The sequence below is a fragment of the Anneissia japonica genome, unplaced genomic scaffold, assembly GCF_011630105.1.
Source record: "Anneissia japonica isolate Jap-2015-1 unplaced genomic scaffold, ASM1163010v1 scaffold3436_len560460_cov161, whole genome shotgun sequence".
NCBI classification, from domain to species: Eukaryota; Metazoa; Echinodermata; class Crinoidea; order Comatulida; family Comatulidae; genus Anneissia; species Anneissia japonica.
This window is the reverse complement of record NW_022751570.1, coordinates 67,626-88,599: the sequence shown is the minus strand read 5'-3', so window position 1 is coordinate 88,599 and position 20,974 is coordinate 67,626. Positions and strand designations below refer to the sequence as shown.

Genomic DNA, 20,974 nt, shown 5'->3' with positions numbered 1-20,974 from the left:
ATATAAATCAAAATAGCCGTTAAATTAAATTATATATAAATTATCAAGGAAAAGTAAATACAAATACACTGTTCGAATAGAGGACATGATGGTACATCGTGTATCATAGCTCTAAGCGGTTGTTGTCCTATAGGGCATTCGATGAGAGAGCTATGCTACACAATGTACAATCATGTCCCTTATTCGAACACTGTATTTACCTGACCGACACAGTTCATATGCCTTCAGTACAAAACAAGTTTTTTAGATTTTTAAATGCAAGAAAAAAAAAATAAATAAAAAGCTAATCTTCCGTTACATGTTCATATTGTTTCGTTTTTGACGGACCGACGTACCCATCAATAGACTGGCTATAATAATCAACCAATTAGTTTCCAGTAAACTGTATATCATCATCACTAATACTGTTATGAGGAACGATGCGTACAGTAATTTGTGTTCAAAACGACGAATCAAATAAGAGCTACAGAACCCAGCGACGATCCCGGATACAATACCTAGAGTTGCCGCTGCACCAACAAGAATATTACTGCCTCCTGAAATAATCAAATTATTATTTGTTTTGAAATTTATTTGTTGTCCTCCTTTATCTTGATTGTTTCGTATTTCCATTCTGTAAGTGGGGGCTTTCCGGTGTTGGATGCGAATGAAAATAAAATAAAGAATGAAAATATATGAATATAAATATAAACATAAATACAGATGTAAATATGAATATGGATATGAACGTGAATATGTACTGAATACGACTATGAATATGAATGTAAATATAAATATGAACATAAATATAAATATGAATATGGACATGTTTATGTACTGAATATGAATATGTATGTACTGAATATGAATATGTATGTACTGAATATGAATATGTATATGTACTGAATATGCCTATGAATATAAATGCAAATATGAATATGAATGTGAACATAAATATAAATATGGATATGAATATGGACATGTATGTACCGAATATGTATATGTACTGAATATGAATATGTATATGAACTGAACATGACTATGAATATGAATGCAAATATGAATATGAACATAAATATTAATATGAATATGGACATGTATATGGACATAAATATGAATATGTATATGTACTGAACATGACTATGAATATGAATATGAACATAAATATTAATATGAATATGGACATGTATATGGACATAAATATGAATATGTATATGTACTGAACATGACTATGAATATGAATGTGAATTTGAATGTGAATATGAATATGGATATGTTTATGGACATGAATATGGATATGTATATGTACTGAATATGAATACGTATAGGCCTATGTAACTAAATATGAGTATGAATATGAATGGGAATGTGAATGTGAATATGAATGTGGATATGAATATTGACATTTATATGTACTGAATATGAGTATGAATATGAATGTGATTGTGAATATGCATATATTATATAACCAATGTTTTCGAAATAATTATATACACAGTGAATTTGTAGAAATATCATAGCTCCAAGGTAACTATTATTATTATGATAATAAAAAAGGATGATGATAATGTTTGTAATTATAATGATGATGATTATGTTGATGATAATCAAAAATCATAATGAGATATTGCTAATAACAAAATTGTAATTATAATTCGGGTTTAACAAATCTTATTTCATTTCATTTCATTTAATTTATTTTGTCTAAAAAAAATACATAAAAAACAACAACCGGTTATAATACAACAAAATAAAAGCATAACAAATCTGAAACAGGCCGAGACAGGATTCCTAAAAGTGAACCAAATCACTATCATGTAGGTCTCCTAATGCACTATTCCGATTACACATAAAATAATAATGAGCAATTGAAATAATACTTAAAATCTGTAAAATTTAGATATCAGCCATAGTGAATTTAACAAAGGCGTAACAATGATAATTCTCACCAACTTCCCTGAGGTAGATATATGCGAATGCAGTTAGAGATGACGCCTTGAGAGTTCCAAAGAGAAACGAGATGACGTACAGTTTGATGTAACTGAACTTTAGTAACGACGATATACACTCTTTCCAGTCAAAGGTAGGGCATCTGTTTGTATTTTGACTATTGCCATTGTACTATCAAATGTAAGATTGACCTATATTCAATTATACTAGTAATATATTCTTAAATATAGGCCTATTCATGCACGAATATGGCTGAACCAATGAAAGCGACACTTTAAGCTAGCTAATTGTCTTTTGTGTGTGTCTCATATTAAACCCCACTTCCCCCCCCCCCAAAAAACCACTTTAACTGACTTAAAGAGGCCCTGTTGCTTTCATTGGTCCATTCGAGCGCACGAATACTTTCTGTACGATCCCCGTGGGATGGGGACACAATATGTTGGGGAGAAAATAAAAATTATATGTTAGGCTTAATTGTAACGGATTATAAGAAAAATCGTTTAAATAATTTAAATCACTAAATTGTCTGAATTTCCGGGGCTTCGCCTTTTATTCACTCTGAGGCCAGGAGCCGAAGCTAATAAGGTGTTCAATGATAGACTTGCCTTGGGAAAGAAAAGTACGATAATTGCTGACAGTGCCATGAGGACAGCGTTTGCTACGAAAATGTATGAATAGTTATATTGTTGAAATTCAGTTCCACATCGTTTGACCTCAGCAGTTGATCGATCAATGAGATATCCCGCCATCAGTGCACTGCGTGAACAATCATTAAAAAAAAAACAGCATCGAAATAACAACTTAATTTGTGACTTTTATATTCATAAAAAATTACATACTCGGTAGCCCTATACAAAATACTGTACGTCCTTACAACACAGGGACTAAGAGAAAAAAAAATGAGATGCTAGAATACACTCCGCGAGTGTTTAGACCTACCTTCGCCCACCGATATGCTTCCCTGTATAAAATTCCCACGCATCTTTTCCCTTTGAAAAAGCAATTGATTTAACAGTGAAAACAGAATCTCCACCTAGACCGGGATTCGAACCCGGGGACCAATCAGTGGAATAGGGATGGGCAGTGCAGCCAGTGCAGAGCACTAGGCCCAGTGCTATGGGGCCATTCATAGATAGTTCTAAAAATCATAATTAAAAATAATTTTCAAAATTAAAAAAAATTTATTCAAATTTAATTTAAGTCTAAGGGTGCCATTTCTGTCATCTAGAGGTGATAATCATAAACATTCTCAAATTTCTATCTGTGAAAGTCCCTCCCTGGCCCTCTATTTCGATTTTTGTATCCGCCACTGCCGATTTTTAAATTTTACATGCCATCAATTTTCTTGATTTGTTTAAACTATAGTCCATGGTATTCAAACTAGGGCTGCCAAAATTTGTAAGGTCACCGGAAGTTTATTTACAATTAGTATTTCAAACTTGTTTATGTTCATCAAATATATTTGATAAGGTCTTGAATTAGTGATAATGACAGTATTGACCTTATTCGTTGTCCGACACAGCCTCTGTACTCTTCACCCAGTATTTGAATTAAACACCTTCGCCTTCAAACCAAGAACTTTTAAAAAGTTAAATATAGTTAATACTTACAATAAGGCCCCTCCGATTGCGCCAAACACTTTCGATGTTCCATAACGATCGCTATTTCCCCCTAGAGCTTGTGCTAATGACACATCAGAAGTTACACGAATAGTCATCCAACACATATCTCCTAATCCATTCAGAGCACATATTATGATAAATGCTTTGAAGACATCCGACACAATATATCCAATTTGGGGTTGTCCAAAAGACGTCACAGACTGGTAGCAGTAATTGTCGTCAGTCTCAGAGCAGCATCCCGGGGGAAAGGAATATCTCCGAGCAAAAGACATATTTGACGTTTCATTTTGGCTGCAGCACCATCTTGGTTTCTGTATGAATCCAATCGGTGTAATACAGCAAGTAAATATAACGATGAAAATTACAAGAAGGCTTCTCCTGTACTCTTTAAAATCTACAACCGGACCGATTAAAGGCAGCACCACAATACTGAAGGTGTGACGAACTGCGGATACTAATCCAATTTCCTGCGGAGAAAGCCCTAACTGTGTGTAATAAAGAGAAGAGAAATTAGTGAGGCCTGCGAGTCCTCCGTATACCAACGTGAAAAAGATCTTAAAAGGCACCGTATCAATATCAATGGAAAGCTCGGATTTAAGAACTTCGAAAAAAGATGGTGATGTTGCCATGTTTGTGTTGAGTTAAGCCTGATATGGTGTTTGTAGGCAGGTATAGAAATATGCCGCCCTGGAGCTGGCATAATAACCGCAAAGCAACAAAACAAAAAGTAACAATATAATTGTAGGCTATGCATGAGCACCTGTATGATTCAATAGAGAAAAGTAAAAAGTGTATCATGGTGAAGAAAACACCAATTGACCCGGATGATATATCTTTTGTAATTTTTCATTAAAAGTGAGCTTGTCGTTTTTACAAGTTTCATGAATACAATCCGCCATCAAATTCGAGACCCCTCTAATTCTGAGACCCCTGTAATTCGAGACCACTTTTTCAAAGTAAAACTGACCACTTATCTTTTAACACTGCCCTCTAAAAGTTATGAGAACTCTCTAATTCGAGACCACTTTTTCAAAGTACAACTGACCACCTACCTTTTAACACTGCCCTCTAAAAGTTATGAGAACCCTCTAATTCGAGACAACTTTTTTTTCAAAGTACCACCTATCTTTTAACACTGAGCTTTATCCTCTACTTATGAGACTCCTCTAATTCGAGACTGAGACCACCTTCATGGGAGTAGCCTACCAAGTGACAAAAATAATGACCTTCAATTGAAGACCATATTTAATTCTAATTCGAGACCACATTTTCAAACCAACTGATCACCTATTTTTACTTTACATATTAATTGATTGAATTTTTATTTTTAATTAATTACTTAATCTAATAATATATTGAAGCATAAGATAGGCTTACTTTATAAAGTGTAAACGATAATATGATATTACTCAAGGAATCTGAAAAACTCGATGCTAGACAGAAAGAATTGACGGCCGAGGTGAGTCTACAAGAAGCCCTCGACTTGTTTCATCATATTCTTCTTAGAAGGTTTGGGGTAGGTATAAAAATATCCGTTTTATGTATTAAAAGGCAGTATTTTTTGTAATTTTGCGTTTCAAGATTTTTTTCACTACTCAGTCAATATAATAATACGATTTCTTTGTCATGCCATTATATTTTATGTTTCAATATTTTGTGTCTAAACCATTTATTTTCCGTCTAATTTTGGCAATGTTTTTAGCAGTGGTTGATGATAGTAAATTAACCTCTTGATTAGCGATTGTAATGTAGCAAATTGGGTAACTTTTCAGAAATATCCCGGCAACTAAACGCGCAATTTCTCTCTATTGAACGCCATAAGTCAGTGACCGTTGTAATTTTTGTGAAAGATTTTCTTGTCTAAATAACGAATTATGACATTGCTTTCAGTACGTGTATTTGATCCCCTATGGAAGTCTGATGATAAAATAATACCAAAGGATAAAGGTTTGCATTTTTCAACATATTATCATCTGTCTGAATGACTGTGCTCCAGTGAGGGATTCCATACTTTTTTCTAGGCTAGCTAGCTTACTACTAGTAGGCCAAATCAGTAGGCGCCTCTTTTTAATTAAAGTACGCATAGGCATAGGTAGGCCTAGGGTCTAGCGTACCGTAGGCCTAGGGTATGAGACATTTTCAAATCCCTTCCTGGACGCTAGTAGGCCTACTAGGCCTAGAGTCAACGAGTATATCACCGCCTACCCTAGCTAGCCTAGTACTACTAGCCTAGGCCGTAGCCTAGAGTAGTACTAGGCCTAGCCTTATTAATTAGGGCTAGCCTAGGCCTTGGTTGGCCCAAGCCTACTGCTAGGAAGAATGGCAGGTCTCTCCTTTTTGTATTTAATATATAGGGCCTACTGTAGGCCTATGAATCACCAGGCCCTAGTACTAGTAGCTACAGTAGGCCAAGAGCGGTGCGGCCAGACCAGAGGCCTAGCTCTAAAAAATATACATTTTGAACTAGCTTAGGGCCTAGGCCTAGACTATGCCTAGCTAGCTAGACTAGCCTAAAATCAGAATGAAGCTGAATATGTTGCTACATCATTAAACCGACAGGACCAGGTCAGGAACAGCTAAAACAAGGTACGGTGTTATGAAAGTAAGCCCTAGTCTACTACACTAGAGGAGTAGGCCTAGTGTATTAACAGTCATGGGGTCAATTACAATCATAATGTTATCAATTAGAAATTGTAATTAGGCCTAGGTAGGCCTACAGCAGGCCTACTCTGTTTTTTAAATTATAATAATTATTCCTTTTTTCCATTACAATTACATTTTCTCAATTACATTTCCACAAATGATGTTCCAACAAGTTTAAAAAATAATATTTTTTATTTATCAAACTAATATACATCAAACACAAAACTTTTCAGTGAAAGGGATTGTTTATAGACCGAGGGCCTTTTGAACCCCTTAACGTGTCAATGTCAACTGTAGCTCCTTTTCAAACAACAAAATGGTTTGTGCGCTGACAATCTACTCTCAAAGGAATATCATTCCAGAAGTTAATTACTTGTTGAAAAAAAGTCAACTCTATGTGCTTTATTCAATTTTGGTTTGAAAATCTTTTTATAATTTTAAAAGTATCAATCAGGTCAATTTTCATCTGTCATTGTTCAAAGCTATTTACAGTAGATTTAAAGTTTTTAGTCTATCTTTGTAGTTTACAGTAAGATTTTTTAGTTCTGATACTAACTTGTTTGCTCTCATTTGTAGGCCACTTTTTCGAACATCATGATTTCCCTCTTCTTCCAGGATTGCATCAGTACTCTAGATGTGGCCTTACAAAACATTTGTACAGGATTGGAAAACTGTTAATACAGTATCTATTTTATTAAGGATTGATTGATTACTCGAAGGATAGTCATTGCCTTCTAGTTTGCTTTGGTGCATTGCATAATAGGTTTTATATCACTGGTATAGTGACTCAAATGTCTTTTCTTCTTTAGCTGTAGTTGAGGGACCTATAAGGGCACATAGAGAAAAGTACTAAATTTCAGTATCACTCGTCTCTTTACAGTATTTTAATTAATGCGGACGGCACGTTAGAGGAATCAATAAATGAAGCCGGCCCTGAGCCTACCTAAATTTAGTCCACCTTTTGAGTCGGCTCAGTTTGCGCAATACCTGCGCCGACTCAACTTCACATCTGAATGTATGACAAACCTGGGCCAGAGTTAGATATGATTGCGGTCAATTTTGAAATCTGATGAATAAAAGTTGTTATATATAAGGATTCTATGCATAACTCATAATAATTTATTCACACTACTGTAAATGTGTGTAATGTGTATGTGAAATGTCCTGAAAAGGTAAACAAATACTGGTTTATTTACAAATAACAACAATCACATTGGAGCTTTCATTTAGATGGATGTACAGTAGCATAAATAGAGTAATATGTTTTGATATAGATTAGAATCATATATAAAATAATCCTTTGTTTGTGTTACTGTATGAGCGAAGTGGGTTCTGAAAAGAATAACAAATGTCAAAAATTGTTTATTAATGAACGTAATATGATTTGCCAAATAGTATGCTAGATGCTACTATATTCACAATTTGTGTCTATAGATGACAATCAGTGACAGCAACCTTCAATCTTACATAGGCCACAGTTTAATTATGCCGGTATGGACTTTCATAATCGCGAGTCTGGTTTTGCACAGAGTAGCCAAGCTAAATATGGATTTTGGTTATTATAATAATTATCGTTGCCATGTCATGAAGCAAAATGCTACGTTTTAAAAAATCGAAAAAAAGTATAAGGACAATAATTGAAATTTGGCTCATGTTTCACACGAATTACATGTGTTAATGCTAGGTTGGGATTTACTGTTCCACAATCATGTACAGTACCACAATTCATCGACCCGGCCCAAAGGAGAAGTGTGAACGTTCGTAGCGCTGACAAAAGTAAGCAGTTACAAGTGGATGAGTTTTCTGACATCCAGTGGATGTCACTTCTTGAGATTTTGACAAACAAAAACGGTTTGTAATGTAATCGAATGTAATTGCGATGATTACAATTACATTATTTGAATTACAACAGTTACAAATACAAATTACATTTTTGAACCAAATTACATATTTAAAAATGTAATGATTACTGTACAATTGATTACAAATTGGTCTTTCAGTACACAGATGTGGTACAGTAATACAATTTGTGGGACTATACAAGGAATGTTAAACAATTAGAATGTTTATGTAGTGACGTATTATTTAAGAAATTACAATGCATAATGTCTGATGTTACCCACCCAGTCCATGATGCTATTACTCTCAGTGAAACTGGTAAATTAGTTCACCCTAAAGTTAAGACTAACTGGTTTAACAATTCATTCATTCTATCAGCAGTCAGACTTTTTAATAGGCAGGTTAATAGATAAGCCATAATAATGTACAGTATGTCTTGCCTTTCCCTCACAACTCAGTAATCCTTACAATGTATTTTTTAAATTTAAGCAATTTCTGTTGTGCAACTTGTATTTTAATTATATTTTTATATTTTTCTACTAATATAAGTTTATTTAAGGATCCATTTTTCATAGCTGTATTTATACCGTTGTAACAATAAGGTTTTATCGTATCATATCGTAACAATATATGCTTTAAAGACAGGTTTATTAATTGGTAAAATTGTAATTGTTGGATTTTGTCATTTGTGTGAAGATTGTATTGAGTTCTGGAAGAAGACATTACAGTTTGGTCAAGAGTCAGAATTGTATGAGATATTCCAGCAAACAGCGCAGGATGTTCTATTTAGGGCGCAGATCCAAACAGTTTCCGACATTGGTAAGACTATTTAAATTGATATTGTACTCTATTAAATCAGGTAGTGTGACTTTTGATATGTCAAGCCAAATTGTGAATGTGTGGTACACTTTCGGTTTGTTATTCATGCAGCGCTATATGTCGTAGGTACATACAGTATGGATGAGGTGTTTGTAAAGTTTCAACATGATAAATATTTTTGAAATATTAAAAATTACCACTAATATCTTGCCAAACTAAGGTTAATTTTGTGCAGACTTAGTTTCAAATATACTCAAGTTTTTACCTCTCAATGTTATCAACAGGCTTTTAACCAGCCCCATAATACATTATTTATATAGTAATTGGTACTGTACCTGGGTTTAAGCATATAATTTTGTTTAGCTGCTGAATTTTGATTCTACCTATTTCATTTATTATGGTTTTCACCCACCGATATGCTCTGTGTGTCTATACTATTCTTTAATATTGCAAATGCGTTAAATACAGTTGATAACTGTGTTCACTGTATATAGATTTTTTTTAAATATGTAAATAAAAAAAAATATTTCTTCTTAGGTATGTTAAGAAAAAGAGAAGGAATTAAAACAAATATTGGTAGGTAAAAGCTGTAATAAATGAAATAGGTAGAATCAAAATTCAGCAATTAAAGAAAATTATATGCTTAAACCCAGGTACCAATTACTATATAAAGAATGTATTATGGGGCTGGTTAAAAGCCTTTTGATACATTGAGAGGTAAATACCTGAATATGTTTAAAAAAGGAGGATAATGAAAGGCTATCCACAACTAAAGCAATGTATGAAATCAATTTCTTTAGGACATATATCAATTATAAATGTGTAAATTAGGATTTACTGTATGATAATATTGATGAATAAATGTATTGTTTTGCCACAAAAGAGAAATAAAAAATACATAGGCCTATTGGTCTCTTCTATTTGATGCATTGCAAGCTCATTACTCATTTTCAATCTGAACAGTAGTAATGAAACTTCTTATAAGCACAAACGTATAAATGTATCTGTTAATATCCAAATTTATATCGGTCTCTTCTGTGTGATACGCAAGTTCGATATTCATTTTCTACCTGAACAATAGTAATAAAACTTGGTTTAAGAATGTATACTTTATTTTATGGTAATTAAGTCCAGAACACTTACAATTTGGTGTTTGTTGGTTTTTAGATATTGTAGCATTTGTCAGATTTCTTTGTTACATTGGGACAATCAGTGTTGAATTGATTGATGAGCCAGAACCAGAGCCAGACCCAAATCCAAAGTCAAAGGTAGAACCAAAGGTTGTGGAAGATGAAGAATCACAAATGTCTAATGTGGAAATGGGTGAGTGTACTTTGTGTTACCATAGTTCCTTGGTATAAAGTAAGGCCACCTATAAGCCTACCCCTTTGGCAAAAGCCCATAGTGTACTGTAAGTTGAATTAATAGCAGTCTTTTACAAACACCCTGAAAAAAAAAAAAATTGTCGACTTTGAATTTGGCATGCAGTGCAGTACAAAATATTTGGTTAAAAAGACAATTCCTTGGGGTACAGTATGAGTACACGTTACCCTACTCACCTAAAGCATCTTAATTTTGTGTTCAAGGTGGTGAGCTTATTTACCAGAGCAACTATGTGTTATAAACACGTTATATTTTCATTGCGGATTTTTTGGGCTCAGTACGGACTCTAAATGTATGCATTTTCTTTTAGTTTTAAGGCGTATGCGGATTTTATGTAGAAAAATGTAGAAAAAGACTAAATTTAAACATTCAAATGCTCATTTCAGAAGCATGGATTGAAATAATTTGTTTTATAAGTCAATCATGATGTCATCACTGCAACTCCCAATTTTATTTGCCTATTTACCACAGTCCACTAATTTTTCAATTAGTGGACGCTTAACTTTTTTAGGTTCGTGTACAAAAAAAAAAGTTACTCTAAATTAAGTATGAACAATTAAGCAATTCCTTGATTCAATGAACGTTTAATCTGAATATTCTAGACCTATTTTAAAGACTCAAGGATCAAAATTGGATGTAGGCCTACGGCCAGGCAGGTGGCTGCCAAGGCCTCATCCTACTACTAGACTTATCCGTAGCCTAGCGTAGTTATGAAATCATCCCACGATTTTTACCTGTCTGCAACCGACCAAAAAGTTAGTGACAGTGACTGTATTCTCTCTCGAATGCCTTAAAATTCTTTTATTTCTTTCGGATGTGAAACATTACAAACAAGGACTTCTAATTTAATACACAAATTAAAAATTGTTACTCATCGTGTCCGTACTCAGTACTGTACTGCTGATGTATAGTTAATGCGTACTACAGGAGCACAAATCAGCATACGCACATCTAAATGTAAATACGCACACAGTAAACTGATCATATCACTATAGCAACCGATGACTGCTACCTGTACAACAGTTGGTTACTACCAAAACTAACATTAAAAGACGGGGATCGACTTATAAAGCAATTAGTAGAGCATGCATCGTACACTAGCAGAAAATTATTATACTTTAGGTTAGATTTAATGCATTCAAAAAAATTTTCAAGCATTAAATCTAACCTTTGTATAATAATTTTCCTATAGTGTACCATGCGGAGTTCTACTGATTGCTTAATATTTTCTTGTTGACAAACAGAAATTAAATGTACAGTACAGTATGCCAAAGTGCTGCACAGAGGTGGTGTATTTGAATACTGGTTGACCATAATATATATCCATGATTGACACTGTACTTGGGTTCAATTTAAATTTGCTGAGTTTTGTTTCATGAAAGTTTTTTTACCAATATGAATTATATTAGTTTATTAGTCTTTTACAAAGTACAGTTAGTATTATTTGGCTCTTCTTGGTACAGGGCTAAAAAGAATGTTAGTAATAATGTGTAGTACCGTATGACCCTCTTGTAATAAATATTAATTTATAACATTATTAATTTTTGTACCATTTTTTCAATTTATAAATCTGCATTGACTTATAAATAAAAAAAAATATGGTTACACAGGTACTGTACTAAAGAATAACACAGTTCGTTAGTCTGCATTGACAAGCCAAATTTTGTAGTTTCTTACTTTTTCTTTTCTTAGCAACATTGATTATCATCTCTTCAACAATTTCTTTATTATCAGGTACAAATAAAAAAGATGAAGTAACTGACAAGAAAGAGCAGAGCTATGAAGAACCCAGTGTTGCCAGTGATAATGTCAGTTCCGATGGTGATGAAGGAACCCAACCAGAAGAAGATGGTATGGAACCTGATGAAGAGGACGAAAATGTCTCAAGCAACCAAGATAATGAAAAAGAAGTTAATACGTTTCCCTGCCAGGAATGTGATGAGCAGTTTCCAACACCATGGGACTACGATATTCATTTCTATACCAAGCATGCACCACAGCCTACTCCCCTTGGTGAACCAGAAACTGCTAAACGAGGTAGACGTAAGCGAAAACTTCGTAAGAGCCCCAGAAAAACAAAAAAAGAGGGCTTAGTAGATGATGCTGATACGGTCACAGACAGCAAATCAAAGCACATATTTCGATCCAAGAGGTTGTGTGCCAAGTATGGTTCTTTTGATGAAGTCCTCAATAGAGATTGTCCTGAAGAAATACGTGACATCAGTACGGTGTTGAAAAAGGCAAAAAAGAAAGTCAAAACAAAAGTACCACCTACTACTGCCCAGGATTCACAAAGTGAACCTGATGACAACCAAAATGATAACCAAGAGACCAATAATTCCCAAAATAATAACAAAGAGACCAATGATGATACAGAAGATAGTGCTGCTGATGGCGGTGGAAATACTGCTGATGGTTGTGGAAGTACTGCTGATGGCAGTGAAAGTGCTGCTGATGGAGGTGGAAGTACTGCTGATGGCAGTGGAACTGTTGATGAGCCAGAAACTACACAACTTATTGAAGTTGAAGTTTACGATGACAGTGTTCCAAAGAAGAAAGGACGCCCAAGAGGTAAAAGTGGAGGCCGAATTAACCACAGATCATATCCATGCCGAATCTGCTCTGAACAGGTATATGGACATGATTTCAAACGTCACATGCAGAATGTACATAAATTGAATTCAGAAGTAAAATGCCTAACATGCAACAGAATCTTCTATAGCCAAGACATGCTTCTAGAACATGTTGAACGTCATCGAGCACACAACTTGAAGAAATACACCTGCTCCATATGCGGCAAGAATCTGAAAAACATCTACACGCTTGAATACCATGAGAAGTCGCATTCAAAACCTGAGCAGTGTTCACTGTGCCCAAAATCATTCACAACACCCGGCACTCTAAAACGCCACATGGTCGTACACACACAAGAAACGCGTTTCAAATGTAAGTATTGTCCGAAAGAATTTTACCATTCAAACAAATGTGTGAAACATGAAGCGTCACATCAGGAAAAGACATTAAAATGCAGCAAGTGCGACTTAGCTTTCCATTTCAAGAGTGGTCTTCATATTCACATGCAAACTCACGATCCAAACAGGGAGCTTGTACCCTGCGACCTCTGCAACAAGTCATTTAAAACAAAGGGAAACTTAACCAGCCACATCCGACAAGTCCACCAGAAACAAAAAATGCATGCTTGTACTGTCTGCGGCGTCAAGTTCGCCAAAACGTCAACAAGAAAACGTCATGAAGCAACGCACACCGACGTAAAACCCTATCAGTGTGAGATCTGTGGTAAAAATTTCCGGGAGAAGGGTCATTTGAAACGCCACGTCGAATGGCACAAAGGGGAGCAAAAGAATCAGTGTGATGTTTGTGGCAGGTTGTTCTCTTTTAAGGATAACATGCTTAAACACCGACGAATCCACACAGGTGAAACACCCTATTCTTGTGATCTTTGTAACCAGTCATTCTCTTACATTGAACAGCTGAAGAAACACAAAAAGAAGTTGCATACAGTTGTAATGGCCGAAGATGTTCAGTACGAAACAACATTAGAGATACCCAGTACTAAACCAGATCAGGTACCTAGCTCCAATATTCTTTCAGATGCTATCCAAGCCTGTCTGTCGTTGGATATTGAGTCAACCATTGAGGTCATGTGATTTTACCTGCTGCTATCCAAGCTTGTCTGTCATTGGACATTGAGTCAACCATTTAGATAAATTGATTTTGCTGTAAATACTGTTTTCCTTATTTTGGTAAACAACACATTTTAGTTGATCATTTTTGTAAATAGTTTTTAACTATGTTGCAGATGCAACTTCATTAGAGTATGTTGAGGCAAAGTGTCACATGGGGGAGGGTTTCTATGATAACCTGTTCCAACTGTCGCAGGTGGGTGTTGCGTTTACCTCACATGGAGCTAGTCACCAGCAAAAAAATTTTTGTGTAAAGTTGAACTTGAACAATACGAATCCAAAATGGCATTGAAAAATTGTTCGACTTTGATAAAATTTGACATTGAGATCATTAATTAATGGAAAACAACAATTTGGCATGTAAAATAAGATCAAAATGGATGCAAGTTGTTCACTGTAAATGACTTAATTTTAGGCAGTGGCTAAGAGTATTGTACTGTATGCTATCTTCGTTATGATGAGTGTGGCTAGCTGTTTGCCGACCCTAACCTTTATTATTACTGAGACAGCGTACTGCACCATACCTATTTTAATAATAATGTATAAATGGTAACAAACTAACTACACACTTTTCTATGTTGTACACATTGTCAAACAAATATTCAGGTGTTGCATAAAAGGTCTTGCCCCAATTAAGACCACTTTTGGGACCAGGGTTCCCATGGTCTTTAGCAGCTTTGGTTTCTAATTGGAGTAATAAAAAGATATTTGTTAATCTTGGACCACAGAAAAGTGGTTTTTAATTTGGAAGTGGTTGTTAATTGGAGGTGGTCTTTATTTGGAGGAGTCTTTTTACAGGGAGACATATGACTTTTTAATATTTTTTTAATACATTGGCTCAGAAATTGGTTTGGTTAATAGTTGTGAAGCAACAATGTGTAACAGTTTATCATTGGTACTCTCTAAACTGATCAAATGTAAATAAGTTATTCAAGGGAATGGTAGCTTAACAAGTAGACAGATATGTTGGTATGCAAACTAAAATTATTTCTACAGTCTAATGTGTTGTAAATTATATGTGCAAGGTCCAGTGAAAGCAATTATTAATCAATCACATATGCATCAATAAATAATATATACAGTTTACCCTCCAATGCCAGACAATCTTTGGGATTTGAACACTTGGGTGGTCTCAAAGTTTGGTCTGAACTTTGAGAGTTATCTTAGTGTTAATAGATTGAAGATTGTTCTTTTAAAATGTGGTCTCAAATTAAAGGAATCTTAGAATTAGTGGGGTTTCGAATTAGAGGGTGCACTGTATATATATCCATTAACACTATATATATGTGTGTGTGTGTGTGTGCAGAAAATAGGACACCTGAACTTCTAACTAAAGAAAGTTGGCACGCACACACACACACACGTTGTCTCACAAACGCACATGCTTATGTACGTTCATGCTGTCTTTTTTGTGAGATTTGATCAGTCCATTGGTTGTATTTTGTTTTCCTTTACTTGTGTTACCATATCTTGTGAAAATCAGCCTTCATAATAACTGGTCTTTCTGTCTGTTACCCATATACCCGTATACTGTTTCAATAAAAATTGACAAAATATGATTGTTTTCAAACCCGATTTTCTTTTTCTCAATGATGTGGATAATTGATCTTCCAGTGATATATAGTATTCGTAAAGTAATTTATATTTTATGCTTTCCATTTGCGCGTGTTAAAAATGTGCTCAGGTGTCAATCAGGGTGGTGCATGTGGGACAAACACACGCAATGAGAAAAAAGAAATAAAGAAGAAAAAGCATATACAATACTTTTTGTTATTTTTTTGTTGTTGGGTGTGTTCGTTTTATGACAAACACAAACAATACGCAATGGAAAAGAAGAAATAAAGAAGAAAAAACATATAGAATACTTTTTTGTCATTTTTTTTAGTTGCGTGTGTTCGTTTTATATGCACATAACTCGATTGAGACTGGAGCAAATCTGGAACAAACAAGCGCAACTGGGAAGATGGTGCTCATATCTCTCAGCAGCCGAGGAGGTGCATTTATTGAGTCATCAGGCTGAACTTTTTTACTTAACAGTCGTGCTGACTACTATTCTTATACATTTAGGTGTGTGGGTCTGCTATTATGTACAGTCTAAAGCTCTGTCCACACTATTACATATTATATGTGACAAATTCGTGTGGTGTGCCCATATATGGGCATGATGATATCATATTACACCCAAATATTGGCACATCACAGTTATTTGTCATAAAATGTCAGTGCGTGGACAGAGGTTTATATACTACAGTACTGTATGACAAATGAAACAAGTGAAATAATAGATCAATTATGCATTGATTCATTTTATTGTGAATTTCTGTTCTTTAAAAGAAGCGTAAAATTTCATGTATTTTATCATAAACTGAATTCACAGTTCATTATTATTTAATTATTTTAAAACCTTAAAAAACACTAGTGCGTTGCATTAATAGGCCAGAGCAAAACCAAATAACTAATAATTAGGTAAGATAGTATAATACTTACTCCATGTAGTGAAATGCACACAATATTTCGACATTAATTTTGTCCATCGTGTTGGAATTCAATATTTCGACATGGTCTTCATCAATGATGATAACATAATAATGTCGAAATGTTGAATCCCAACAAGACGGCCTGCATTTCGATACTTGGAGTAGGCCTATGTATTATACTTATTCATTCATTCATCTTTTATTTCAGAATTTCAAATCCATAGAACATGCCGATCAAAAGCACAAGAAAAAGTAGATAAACACAATTTGCTGTATCGACTGTACACAAAAGCATTTTCAAAATTAAGTTAATCATTGAAATACGCAGAAGCAGCTAAAGTGGGAAACCCCACAATCAACAGAAGAAAATGTGACTCCCGAAAATATTCAACAAAATTAAACAAAACATCATTGTCAACTTAAACAACTTTGACTACACTATCTGAGATTAATCAGTGGACCTTTCAGTAATAACTGGCCTACCTGAAAAAAATAAAAATAAAAAAACTAGGTGCATTACTAATTTATAATCAAATATAAAAACTAAACGATAAAGTAAAAACTAAAGTGAGAAAAATTGTGCAAATAATTAATTATTAAGAATTAAAGTTGTTAAAGCAGTAGCGAGAACAGATTAGGTCCTGTCTGTCGGGAGCGAACATATAGCCTAGCTAAGCATAAGGGGAAACATTTTAAATTTCTTGCTCGCCGCCAATCAGCGGTTTGTACCCTAAGCTGCTTTTATGATTTTTTATGCTTCGTGCCAACGATACACATCCCACTAAAAACGTCATCACACCAACTAACATCATGACATTCCCTCCTGTGCTCGTCTTCCTGGTCGATTTATCTGGAGGAGAAACATAATACAAAGCAATCACGATTAAATTACCCTCCAGAACGTTTTTTTAGAATATAAATATGTATCTTAAAAATAAACGCATCCCTCAAATACGGGCCCCTTGTAATTCCCCCTTCTGAAGAACAATAAACGCGCCTGACGTTTTTCGAATAATAAATACGGTAATACAATAGCAATATACAGTATATACATGTTCCTGTAAATACAAGTTGGCCTGTTATGTTGGTTTACATATACTGTACTAAGCAATTTTTGTAGTCGCGACATACGTAATGACACGGCTGTGTCAATCCTCTTTCCTGTATGACGAATGCTAGTGTGAATATATGTTAAATACATCTCCGTCCACACTATCGATATTGATGTGAGAAATGTGTGTTAATTGCCCATATACGCATGAATATGTCATACCACATCCAAATACAGTATAATGCATGATGATGTAATATCACATACATATATGGGCATGTTGATGTCATATCTTACCGTATTATTTTATTTTGTATACTTTTGTTTTAAGAGCATATAGACAGTCCTTACATATGCGCTATATAAATAGCAATTTATAAATACATATGTAAAATGACATTATATATGATTATATATTTGATAAGTGGATAGCGCCTGTTTATTTATCATGTTACGCACCTAACTGATCAAAAGACACGTCATCATTATGTTTAAGTATTATTGGACCAAGCATGACCGGGTATGTTTCGCGTTTTACGTCCGTGTTATCAGCACTTCGTTTTATACGCTGGCTACAATCAGAGGAGCATCGCCAGTCAGTAGAATTACATACTGACATGTTACAGTGCAGAAATACCTGTAATATAAATTTGAAAAGTCAATAAAACTTTATATGTCATTTTTCTTATTACATACATTAAAGACGACTTTTTAGACTATGGAAAAAAACTGGTCTTTAAATCATACTGTTTACAGTGCCGTGATACAGGTAGTAATGATTGCAGAGAACTAGGCCTATAGTGTTTTTCAAGAGTGCCTTTATATTTTTTTTAATTGACTGACTGACATATTCGTATTTATTTCATTTTTATTTAAATAATTCCACAGGACAGGACCTTTGTAAGAAATGCCAGCTTTTTTAATTCGGTGTGTGGCATTGGGACGTACAAATTTAATTTATCATGAAAGTTATAGTTATATGTGCTGTATTGATGACAGCTTAAAGTCCTTGCTATGGAAAATTACATTCTACATTCACCTACCCTCGAATATCCAACGAATCCAAATGTATTGAACGAAAACAACACATTTTTTCCCGATTTGCCGACCACTCCCAAGGAATGAAAAATTAATGATGGGTCGTCCAATGAGCACCTAAACAAGACGAATTATTCAGTTTAATTAATTATAATGAAAATTAATAAGTAATAATGACAAATCTAAGCCACAGAAAATACTTACCGCTGATCAATTAACTTAAAATTGGGTGCTGCATCTGCTTCTTGTGTTGGGGATGCAATGAAGGAATCGATAAAAAGTGTCATCTCTGTAGAGAACGCTTTGACTTTAGCGCCAACATACACCCTGGTGCCAATATCTAATGTAACTGGATAACGCCACGTCGGTATTGGTTGTGTAAAATGTTCATCCGTGTACAATTGCAGTTGAAACGTAAGATTGCCATAGCTTTCCTTGCTGGATACTTTCACCACTTCGTGAGTAATGAAGCTTAGTGATAATTCGGCGGTATTCTCGAAACGACATCGAACGGCAATCTTATTACTGTTTTCGTGGTAGGTATGATACTTTTCATCAACATGTTGAAATGTCAACTCATTGTGGTAAGTGTAATCCTCAATGGATGACTGAAATACAACGTGAACGTTTGGTTAACGAAATTATATGCTTGTAGTGTTTACCTGTGTTTAGATGGAGTACGTACTAAACTGACATGGGCCTGTACTGTCACTGAACATCAACCTTTATAATAAATAATAATAATAATAATAATAATAATAATAATAATAATAATAATAATAATAATAATAATAATAATAATAATAATAATAATAATAATAATAAATGTTGAAACAAATTCATCTGGTTAATAGAAGTAGGTTGTTATGGTTGTAAGGTTATTAAAAAAACTTTACGACCAACCATTATTTTCTCAATACTTTAAATGCCTTTTTGCCTAATTATCGTTATATCCTTCTTATTACAGTAGGATATGTGTAAAAATCAAGTTTTGTAACATGGTCTTTCTACATTGAACGATATAGATTTTTACACAAATTTGTTTCTTTTTGAGCCGTCTGTATGGCCTATTACAACGGAAAAATGAAAGTTAATGGTAAAATATTAGGTAGAGAGAGTCGATATTTAGTTAGGCCCAGGTCCTACTTACTGTAAGGTATGTACCACATTGATCGTACTGCGTCATAAAATACATCCAAATTATACCATTCCTGGTTACATATCCGTACGGGACACAGGATTGGTCAAGCAAATGTGGCGTTGTGGAATTAGATACGATCGAATTTCGTACATATATGGTCATGGAGTTGTCACCGCATACGACATCTAAAGGACCAATGGAATCGGAAATCAAACTTTACTTACAATTAAAAATTAAAAATTAGAACAAAAGCAAATTTATATCGTCATGTTAAACAGAGGCATAATAGCCTCCATTTCTCCTGGCATGTATAACCACTAGGACATGGATGTATGGGTTCGCAAATGGATGATCGAAAAAACTGCTTTAATTAAATACAAATTCTGTTAAAAATTAGTTATATTATCCACAAATCGACCAATTATACTGTACCTGTATTTGAGTCGGCCGATGTTGTTAACACTGAAGAAATTGTGAGGTCAGGCAGAGTAGTATGGAGTGACTCCGTGTATTAAATGTTATAATTACAAAATAAATAGTATGTTATTTCAATTATTGTTTAAAAGCTTTTAAGTTAAATATAATTCATTTCATTTTTATTTTCTTGTGTATTTTAAGACGAATACCCACTCAAAAATAGATCTTCAGTGCAGCTGGATGAAATGCATAGTATAAATATTGCCTTTATTCACGGCAAAATGCCTTTTCATTATTTACCTTGATTTACCTTGATAAATCCGAAAAAATCCGAATTATTTCAAAGGACTGTCTATTCTATGGGGCAATCTTCAAACTGGAATTGGACATGCGTTTCTCCAACCTGCTCTTAAACTGAACGTTACGTTTTTTGGCTTAATAGAAGATGGCAAAGCATTCCAAACATTTCACGTACTGTGGGTGAAAATGTTTTTGTCGTACTCTTAAATTATATCGATTTTTAAAACCATTTGTAATCGCGAGCCCTAGAATTACTCGCAAAGAAAAATAAAATATTAATATCAATATTGTCTATACCTGAAAATTTCAAAATTTGGATAAGAACAGACCTAATTCGTTTAAATTCCTAATGTAGGGAGGTTAAGGAGTATTAATTTATCATTATATGGATATTTTCTAATTTCAGGCACTAAACGAATTGATCTCTGTTGAAGCTTCTCTCGTTTATCTGAATCCTTATGTATGTTGCCATACAGGACTACAGTATTCAAAGCATGGTCTAATTATAGTTTTATACAGTTGCAAAAATAATTGTCGATCAGATATCTAAAAGTTCTCTTAATCATACCCATTTTTTATTCGTTTTAGATGCCACCTGGGCAATATATGTA

General features: G+C 34.2%; 3 protein-coding genes across 8 annotated transcripts in view; 1 reads left to right on the top strand and 2 right to left on the bottom strand.

The window, feature by feature from the left end:
- The window catches only part of LOC117121774 (uncharacterized MFS-type transporter YttB-like), a 5,026-nt gene extending 820 nt beyond the window's left edge, over positions 1-4,206 (bottom strand). The window contains exons 1-4 of the mRNA XM_033267080.1: positions 3,540-4,206; positions 2,535-2,685; positions 1,929-2,100; positions 336-536 (exon numbers count right to left, since the gene is read on the bottom strand). Coding sequence (XP_033122971.1) covers positions 336-536; positions 1,929-2,100; positions 2,535-2,685; positions 3,540-4,180 — 1,165 coding nt within the window. The 5' untranslated portion in view covers positions 4,181-4,206. The remainder of the gene's footprint in view (positions 1-335; positions 537-1,928; positions 2,101-2,534; positions 2,686-3,539) is intronic.
- Positions 4,207-5,336: 1,130 nt separating this feature from the next.
- On the top strand, positions 5,337-15,495 carry LOC117121759 (zinc finger and SCAN domain-containing protein 2-like). The gene is made up of 4 exons (XM_033267069.1): positions 5,337-5,498; positions 8,730-8,852; positions 10,020-10,175; positions 11,970-15,495. The coding sequence occupies exons 1-4, from the start codon at positions 5,426-5,428 to the stop codon at positions 13,901-13,903; spliced, it is 2,286 nt and encodes a 761-aa protein (XP_033122960.1). The 5' UTR covers positions 5,337-5,425; the 3' UTR covers positions 13,904-15,495.
- Positions 15,410-20,974, bottom strand: part of LOC117121758 (MAM and LDL-receptor class A domain-containing protein 1-like) — a 32,552-nt gene continuing 26,987 nt past the window's right edge. For all 6 annotated transcript variants that reach the window (XM_033267063.1, XM_033267066.1, XM_033267067.1 and 3 more), the window contains 5 exons: positions 19,656-19,831; positions 18,710-19,113; positions 18,511-18,622; positions 17,927-18,104; positions 15,410-17,266 (listed from right to left, as the gene is read on the bottom strand). In XM_033267063.1, the coding sequence (XP_033122954.1) occupies positions 17,109-17,266; positions 17,927-18,104; positions 18,511-18,622; positions 18,710-19,113; positions 19,656-19,831 (1,028 nt within the window). In that variant the 3' untranslated portion in view covers positions 15,410-17,108. The remainder of the gene's footprint in view (positions 17,267-17,926; positions 18,105-18,510; positions 18,623-18,709; positions 19,114-19,655; positions 19,832-20,974) is intronic.

Excerpts from the sequence above, each read along its gene's own strand:
- LOC117121759 (XM_033267069.1), top strand. The coding sequence starts at position 5,426 with ATGACATTGCTTTCAGTACGTGTATTTGATCCCCTATGGAAGTCTGAT. Across the intron at positions 5,499-8,729 it reads AATAATACCAAAGGATAAAG|ATTGTATTGAGTTCTGGAAG; the intron begins GTTTGCATTTTT and ends ATTTGTGTGAAG. Across the intron at positions 10,176-11,969 it reads AATGTCTAATGTGGAAATGG|GTACAAATAAAAAAGATGAA; the intron begins GTGAGTGTACTT and ends CTTTATTATCAG.